We start from the raw sequence: 9,155 nt of genomic DNA, 5'->3' as shown, positions 1-9,155 counted from the left end.
GCGACTGGCCGAATGCCGCCACAGAGCGGGCAGGCGGCGCTGTGGCGCCTGGACCGACCCTCAACATTGCAATCACTCTATGCGTAGCAGAGCGACTCGTTGGCCCCGGCCACGCATGCGCCGATCCTTCCTTTTGCTATTCCCGCCCCCGCTCGGGCAGGCGGCGCTGTGGCGCCTGGACCGACCCTCAACATTGCAATCACTCTATGCGTAGCGGAGCGACTCGTTGGCCCCGGCCACGCATGCGCCGATCCTTCCTTTTGCTATTCCCGCCCCCGCGCCCCTCTCTGTCTTCTCTGCACTGGGAGCAGGTAAGGCCTTGGGGCTTCGTGCCCTCTGCGCCATGCACACGCGCGGAACACCCCACCACGCGCAGATGCTTTGAGGCCCTTACCGTACCTGCTGCCGCCTCGGTCTTCGCGCCCTCCCTGGCTCCCGATATCACCGCGCCTTAGAGCTGCCCCTTCCGCGTGCCGGTGACCTCCAACCGCGCGGGCCTGGCGCCATCTTGGATATCTCGTGGGGGGAGGGTGCCTTGGAGCTGGCGAAAGTAAGGAAGCGGATCGCTCATTTTCACCTGCTCCTACCCAGTCCCTACAAACGGTCTTTTCACACCCTCTTGCCCTTTCAAAGTTGTTTCAACTGCCATAATCTCCCCTCCTATCCCTGCTTTCTCCTCTCTCATCCCGATTCGTGCCTTCTTTATTCTGAAATCTCTAGTCTTTTGTCCCAGGACCTCAGGTGCTCTGAGCAGTGGAAATAGGGGATGGTCTAAAGCCACCAATCCTTCTAGTCAGCACCCCTCAGTTTAAAAAGTAAACCCTGTACGTGGTGGAAGAGAACAGCCAAAACAGCCCCTCCTGTCAGGCTGTGGCCTGGGAGAGTTAGGGCAGAAGAGAGAGGCCGGTTTCTTTGGAACCACTGGTTGCTTCCCAGTACCGTTCTCTTACTTCCCCGGCACTCCACTGAAATTGGAGAAATCACAAGTGATGGGGTAAAAGTGAACGTTGCTGTTAGAGGCTGCGGGACCACAAGGGTGGGGAGGGGCCAGCATGAGAATCTACACCTGCCAGCTTTCCTGCGAAGAGTGTATTAACCTCCCCAGATTCGGCTGTCAAGAGAAAGGAAGGTTTAAGGAAGGGAATGGTTAAGTCAGCACTTCTGTAACTCTATGAATTCATCTTCCCTGAGGAAGAAATTCATGGTGATTCAGGATCTCTGATTCTGGATGGTGCCTTTGTCCAAGGTATAGGCTAACAATTGCAAATTTGCCAAGGTTAGGTGACCAGTGGAAGAATCTACACTTTGTGCAGTTTTCCTTAATTGCCACCCTCTGTTGTGGGCTTATTACCTGCCCACACCACATTAAACTCTTTACATATGTTAATTTGTAAATTAAAAGTATTGGATTTTGACCCAAGAAAATCTGAATAGTCAGGCAGCAAAATTGAGTTAGAGTTAGGCAGACATCAGAGTTCGAGGCAGACGAGTTGAAGACCTCCATTAATCTAAAAGTATGGTGGTTAAGTGTTACCAACTGGAAAAAACTTAAAGTAATTAAGATTCTGGATTTTGAAGTTTTATAACTTGGGACAGTCTGAGTACAGTTAATTTAAGGAAGTGTTGTTGAACAGGCCTAAGCAGTCACTGAATATTTCAGCCTGTAGTATATTAGCATGTTAACTTGAGAGTGGAAAGATTTAATTCAAGTCCTGCCTCTACCACTACCATAATTTCAATACTAGTTTTAAAACTGTATTCTTACAGATAAGTGTACCTAAAAATCATTTGAGAAACTTGTTTGAAATATATGGCACTTGGGCCTTATCCCCAGAGATCTTGACCAGGAAGGTCAAAGGTGGGGCCCAAGACTGTGCATTTTTAATACATTCACCACTCCCAGATAATTCCAGATCAGGTGGGCTTTTTACTGCTTCATTCTGAGAAACCCTGCCTTTAGGTCTTTAACTTACCCTCTCTCAGGTAAGTTCGGTTCTACCAACCAGGCACTTACATTGTGTCAGGACTTCTTTAGATCTTGGGATACAAAATGTAATACCCCTTAGTATGACAGTGAAAATGAATACTTTTAACAGTCATTGTTAATTAGAGTGATGGCAGAGTTCCTCATTGGTCTGCCTCATCCTGTTAATTAATGTAGGAAATTGAAGTGTTTTGAGGAATCAAATACTTCTAGATACAGTAGTACCCCCTTATCCATGGGGGATATGTTCCAAGACCCCTAGAGAGGATGTCTGAAACCATGAATAGTACTGAACCCTATATATACTGTTTTTTCCTGTACTTACATACCAGTGGTAAAATTTAGTTTATAGGGCGAGCCCGGTGGCACACTGGAGAGTGTGCCGCTTGGGAGCGCGGCAGCGCTCCCGCCGAGGGTTCGGATCCCATGTGGAGACCAGTTCCCGCTCACTGGCTGAGCGCGGTGCGGACGCAACACCGAGGGTTGCGATCCCATTGCCAGTCAGTAAAAAAGACAAAAAGGAAAAAAAAAATTTAGTTTATAAAGTAGGCACATTAAGAAATTAACAATAACTAATAATAGAACAATTATAACAACATACTGTAATAAAAGTTATGTGATTGTGGTCTGTCTTGCAAAATACTGTAATATTTTTGGACTACTGAGGGTAACTGAGACTGTAGAAATCGAAACCACAGATATGGGGGAACTACTGTAATTCAGTAGAAAGATTGTTGGAGACCTTCCAGTGTCTTGGCCTTCAACAAATATTTCTCAAGAGTACAAAGACTAGTCTTTTATTTATTTATTTATTTTTATTTGGGGGGGGGGGTTGTTTTGTTTTTTGGTAGCTGGCCAGTACAGGAATTGAACGCTGGACCTTGGTAATATCAGCACCACACACTAACCAACTGAGCTAACTGGCCAGCCCCAAAGACTCTAGTCTTCAAAGGGCAATTTTTTCAGGCCCAGACAATGAAGTCCTGAGAAAGGTTCCTTTTGAATAAAGACTGAGAAAAACTTAGGCAAAGGACACTAGAAAAATTCCTCTGACGATTCCAAATCCTAAGACTATGGGAAGGATAACAAGTGACTGCTTTTTCAGACCTGGAGAAGTCCATTTGATTATAAGGAAATCTTGGAAGTTGTGTAGGGTTTCTGGAGGAAATCATGACTTCAGTGTTCTAATTCCATCTCTGCTGATGACACGGTCAGTCATTCTGCTCTCTGGGCCAATTAAGCTTTCTAGAGCACTTTTTCTGCTAATAAGGATGTAGTTTAGTGAGCAAGGACAGTGTTTACAATACTGCTTCTATAATTCCAGCTCTCCTGCCACAGCCCCTCACCCCCTGAAAATGTACACTTGCTCCAAGTTTGTCTCCATCTCCTCCTTGGTGAGTACATGCTTTTTCTGGGAGAGTTTTTAAAAAGGGGCATCTTGGGGCTGGCCTGTGGCTCACTTGGGAGAGTGTGGTGCTGGTAACACCAAGGCCACGGGTTCAGATCCCTATATAGGGATGGCCGGTTAGCTCACTTGGGAGAGCATGGTGCTGACAACACCAAGTCAAGGGTTAAGATCCCCTTACCGGTCATCTTTTTTAAAGGGGGGGAGGGGGCATCCTTCCTGTCAGACCCTATTCTTCACAGCTGGGCTGGGGGGAGGTGAATGAGATTCTTGGGAAGGGAAGGCCCTTTGCTATGGCAGCCTAACAGGGGAGAGTGAGTACTTGCCAGGCACTTCCCTGTCCCATATCCTTTGGAGGCCAATTAATTCTTCTTATCCAAACAGCTTAAAGTATAGATGAGAACTAGACCAAGATCAGGTTATTCCTAATCCTGAAACTATATGTTCCTGTAAACTGGAACCCAGCCAGAAGTGATAAACATAAAGTAGATTAATAATTTGGACTGAGTATGCACTTTGTATAGGATCTTGTCCTGAGTGAGCCATAGCTAGGAGTTAATTCTGGGACTTAAATTTGGATAGGAAGCTAAAATTCACATAAATATACATTGGAAAACTATTTTACTCAGAAGCAACAGCATGGAAGAAATTAAAAATTATTAAGTGGTGGAGGCAGTTGGTTCATAAGTAAAAAGGAGTGATGCTGTTAGTAGGTACCATTTATTGAGTACTTACCAAGTGCCTGGCATTAAGTCTACCAGTTTGTATACATAATCTCATTTATTCCTCAAATCAACCCTGAGAGAGATTATTCCCATTTGATAGATGAGAAAAGTCTTAGAAAGATTTGAGTGACTTATCCTGAGATCAAACTGCTGACATAGCGTTAAGATTTGAATCTAGATCCATTCGACTCTAAAGCCGTGGCTGTTAATCACCATGTCATCTGTTTTGGAGACACTGGCTTGGGGTTATTCAGAAAAGGCTACCAGGAGGGGGGTGGATTTTGAGCATGAATCTTTGTGCCTGTTTTCTAGATGGATGTGTTCAGGGAAAGATTCCCCAATTTCCTTGGCTTCCTTCTTGTGGACTGGCCATTTCCTATATATATATGTACACCCCTTGTTGCGTGAAGCAGTTACTTCTGAGACTTAGATTTCTTCTCATTCTGAAGGTCTGTAAAGGGGTACAGCAAGAGTGAATAATCCCTTGTGGCCCAAAAGGAAGTAGACTTTCTTTCCTTAAAGCAAAGCCTAAGAATCAAGAGAAATGCTGTGGTTCTTGAATCCAGAATTTCCTAAGAGTGAGAAAGAATGATCCAACATTCTGATTTAAGTGTGAGAGAATGGAAGGGGCAACAGAGGAGAGAAGATCCTATCTGATGATACAAACAGCTTGGCATGGTTCTGAAACTCCTCCACATCCTTTCTTGACCCTTCTGCCCTTATGTCATTCCTACTAGGTCAGGAGCACCTCTCAGCTGCTGAGCCGACCACTGTCTGCATTGGGGTTGAAACGACCAGAGACACTGACAGATGAGGTATCTTACAGGTGGAGTTGGGACTGTGGTTTGGGGGTGTGGGGTGGAGAGGGAGAGTGCTGAGGGCAGTAATCACAGACTAAAATTAGTGAAGGATTAGGGCCATTGGCTTTAGGTAGAGATGGAGGACAGTTAATAGGATATATGCTCTAGTGCTCCCATTTTTGCCATTGGCAGCACATGCCCATGGTGCTGCTGCTAACTCTCATTACTCAGCCTAGTCTACTGACTTCAGTTGGGAGAATCTAGTCTCAGGAAGATGATCTAAGGGCACCAAAAATAGGCTAGGGCCTCAGTCTTACAAGTTTAGACTACACATGAATCTTAAAGGCATTTTTGAAGCCCACTTGCTACATTAAAAGGTTCTACTTGCAAGCATTTTAGGGAGTTTTCTAAGAGTTAAATGCTTTTCCATTCGAGGGAGAAACCATGGAATTTGACAGTATAAAGTGTTTATTTTTTTGTTTGTTTGGTTTTGGTGACTGGCCAGTATTGGGATCCGAACCCTTGACCTTGGTGTTATAAGACTGCACTCTAACAACTGAGCTAACTGGCCAGCCTATGTAAAGGATTTAAATGGTACAAAAGTTTCCAAAGCAAAAAAGGAGTCTCCAAAAAACTTTACCTTCTACCTGCCTCTTCTTCACACAGCCCCTCACCCCCTGAAAATGTACACTTGCTCCAAGTTTGTCTCCATCTCCTCCTTGGTCAGGAGCACCTCTCAGCTGCTGAGCCGACCACTGTCTGCATTGGGGTTGAAACGACCAGAGACACTGACAGATGAGGTATCTTACAGGTGGAGTTGGGACTGTGGTTTGGGGGTGTGGGGTGGAGAGGGAGAGTGCTGAGGGCAGTAATCACAGACTAAAATTAGTGAAGGATTAGGGCCATTGGCTTTAGGTAGAGATGGAGGACAGTTAATAGGATATATGCTCTAGTGCTCCCATTTTTGCCATTGGCAGCACATGCCCATGGTGCTGCTGCTAACTCTCATTACTCAGCCTAGTCTACTGACTTCAGTTGGGAGAATCTAGTCTCAGGAAGATGATCTAAGGGCACCAAAAATAGGCTAGGGCCTCAGTCTTACAAGTTTAGACTACACATGAATCTTAAAGGCATTTTTGAAGCCCACTTGCTACATTAAAAGGTTCTACTTGCAAGCATTTTAGGGAGTTTTCTAAGAGTTAAATGCTTTTCCATTCGAGGGAGAAACCATGGAATTTGACAGTATAAAGTGTTTATTTTTTTGTTTGTTTGGTTTTGGTGACTGGCCAGTATTGGGATCCGAACCCTTGACCTTGGTGTTATAAGACTGCACTCTAACAACTGAGCTAACTGGCCAGCCTATGTAAAGGATTTAAATGGTACAAAAGTTTCCAAAGCAAAAAAGGAGTCTCCAAAAAACTTTACCTTCTACCTGCCTCTTCTTCACAGAGCCTCAGCAGCTTGGCAGTCCCGCGTCCCCTGACCTCACTTACCCCTAGCCGCAACTTCCAAACCAGCGCCATTTCAAGGGACATCGACACAGCAGCCAAGTTCATTGGGGCTGGGGCTGCCACAGTTGGGGTGGCTGGTTCTGGGGCTGGGATTGGGACTGTGTTTGGGAGCCTCATCATTGGTTATGCCAGGTAAGAAAAGTTGGGCCTTCCGCTGGCTCTCTAATATACTTTCCAAAGGTCTGGGCAGAAGTGTTTGGGAGTCTAGAGCTGCACTATCCTATTTGGTAGCCACTAGCTACATGTTACTATTTAGAACTTAAATTCTAATTGGTTAAAAATACATAAAGTTTAGGTTTTCATTTCCTCAGTCACACTAACCATATTTTAAGTGCTTAGGATCCAGTAGCCACATGTGGTGAGAGACTACCATATTTGACAGTGCAGATATAGAACATTTACATCATCAAAGAAAGTTCTATTGAATAGCTTTGGTCTAAAGCAGGGGTTGGCAAACTAAGGCCAGAGAGCCAAATTTGAACCACATCCTGGTTTTATATGATTGGGCTAAGAAATGTTTTTACATTTTTAAAAGGTTATTTAAAAAAAAAAGGTAACGGGATATATGTGGCCCACAAAGCCTAACATTCTTACTATCTGGCCCTTCACAGAAAAAGTTTGCTATCCCTGGTCTAGAGCCTCGGTCAGCATAGTGCCTTTACTGCTAATTTTCCCCATGTCTGGGAATTCCCCTGTCACTCCTGGGAAAACTGCCTCTGCAGTCAGCTTTACTGGTCCCTGACACCTGGGACTGTTTGGTCCCCACCAGCTCTGGACAACTCACTATTAGAACTAAATTAATCCTCTAGAGACTAGCAAGTTCTCTTAATGTCTTCGGGGAAATAGGGTTATTTTTTGGGATTCGTATTGAACAAGAAGCCTGACTGCTTCTGTGTCCACAATTCTGTTAAAAACTGGTGTTGATTCATCTTACCCATCAAGACTTCCAGAGGTATCGGAGTAAGGGAAATACAAATTATATATTGACTTGCAGAGTTGGGGGTCCTTTATCTATCCTATTGACTCATATCACAATCCCCACAGACCATTTGTAGCCTCTTAAAGCCCAAAATCTTTTCACTGCTTTGAAATGAAAGAAGGTAGTTTGTCCCTGTGACACTCTAGTCCTTTAGAACAGTGTTTTTCTAATTGTGTTCCATAAAGCCCTAGGATTCTGAGGATAAACCCCAGAGACTGTCTTAGAGAATGAAGGGAAGACAAAACAAACCCTTAAAATACCCCCCTTAATTTTTTTATTTTTTATTTTTTAAATACATATTTATGGCGTAGAGAGTTAACTATCACTATTTGTGTAACCCGCTTCTTTTGTATAAGGGGCCTTTAAAAAGTTCATGGAAAGATTCCTATTATCTCTTTATTTTTCCATGACCTTTTTGAAGTACCTTCATACCATTGCAGTTTTTCTTCTGTTTTGGGTTTTGGTGGCTGGCTGGTACAGGGATCGAACCCTGGACCTTGGTGTTATCAACACCACACTCTAACTAACTGAGCTAACTGGCCAGCCCACAGTTTGGTTTTTATATGTTTCCTGTTTGGGAGTTCTGCTGCTTAAAATTTGAAAACAACTGCTGTAAATAGACCCTGCCACTCCAGATGCCTCTTCCATCCTATTTGGGCCCTGGATATTAAGTGTCCAGGCCTAGAGGTCTTAAGATACGTTGATGATATGGGTGACCCACTAGAAAACGTAATATTTGTATCTAGGCTGTGACACAATATTTTAGATTGTCCACTTTCCGCTCATTCAATCCCTGTACAGCCTTGGTACATCAAGGCAAGAATTTGGACATAATGGTGTCATCCTGAAAGTCACATTACATAAGATGAGCTTGAAGAGGGAAGTTCTCCCTGAGCCCACCTTAATGTTTGTCCTTTTCTTTGGGTGGACTAGAAATTCTGTCTTTTCTCCTCCCCTTCTCCCAGGAACCCTTCTCTGAAGCAACAGCTCTTCTCCTACGCCATTCTGGGCTTTGCCCTCTCGGAGGCCATGGGACTCTTTTGCCTGATGGTGGCCTTTCTCATCCTCTTCGCCATGTGAAGGAGCTGTCTCCACCTCCCATAGTTCTTTCTCCTGTGTTCCATCTGCCCTGTATGTTCCTTCTCCTATACCTCCCCAGGCAGCCCGGGGAAAGTGGTTGGCTCAGAGTTTGACAGAGAGAAGACAAATAAATACTGTATTAATAAGATGTTTCTTGAGTCTCCTGTGTATATTTATTTTCCACAGTTGGCTGTGTGCCTTGGTGAGACTATGAGGACTGGAAGATGGTGATGGTTCTAAGCTTAACATGGGTCTGGCTGGGCTCAGTTCTTAATTCTGTTTCAGGGAAGCTTCAAAGTAGTGCTCCTTTTTAATAGTTTTCACCTGGCATGGCTTGCTGCTTGCCTTGGAGGATTGGGGTCAGTAGCAACTTACTGGCTTAAAGGTTGGCTTTTTGTTTCCACTGCCCTATCAGGTCCTCATTGTCACCTACCTGGTCTATTGCAATAACCTCTTAACTGGCCTTCTATCTCCAGTCTCTTCCCTCTAGCATTTACTTCTGCCCACCACTGCCAGGTGATTCCTCCTTAAGTGTAGGATTGGTTTTGTTGTTTACCAACTCAAAAACAGTCTGACCTCGACCTTCTCAGCTTTATCTTTTATTATTCCTATACACTGTACCAAAAGTGGACTATTTGTCATTTTTCAAATGCTTTTCTGTCTTTACCATA

At 44.4% G+C, this 9,155-nt stretch overlaps 1 protein-coding gene across 3 annotated transcripts; it reads left to right on the top strand.

The window, feature by feature from the left end:
• Positions 1-206: 206 nt before the first annotated feature.
• On the top strand, positions 207-8,636 carry ATP5G2 (ATP synthase, H+ transporting, mitochondrial Fo complex, subunit C2 (subunit 9)). Of its 3 annotated transcripts, XM_008575992.1 has the most exons (4): positions 207-311; positions 4,852-4,929; positions 6,364-6,557; positions 8,370-8,636. In XM_008575992.1, exons 1-4 carry the CDS (start codon positions 207-209, stop codon positions 8,482-8,484), a joined length of 492 nt encoding a protein of 163 aa, XP_008574214.1. In that variant the 3' UTR covers positions 8,485-8,636. The 3 variants fall into 3 exon arrangements, with proteins under 3 accessions (XP_008574214.1, XP_008574225.1, XP_008574219.1); XM_008576003.1 differs by lacking the exons at positions 207-311; positions 4,852-4,929 and adding an exon at positions 5,574-5,636; XM_008575997.1 differs by lacking the exons at positions 207-311; positions 4,852-4,929 and adding an exon at positions 5,581-5,714.
• The last annotated feature ends 519 nt before the right edge of the window (positions 8,637-9,155 follow it).

This window comes from Galeopterus variegatus, unplaced genomic scaffold (assembly GCF_000696425.1).
Source record: "Galeopterus variegatus unplaced genomic scaffold, G_variegatus-3.0.2 Scaffold60, whole genome shotgun sequence".
In the NCBI taxonomy this organism is placed as follows: Eukaryota; Metazoa; Chordata; class Mammalia; order Dermoptera; family Cynocephalidae; genus Galeopterus; species Galeopterus variegatus.
This window is presented reverse-complemented; position numbering and strand designations above follow the sequence as displayed.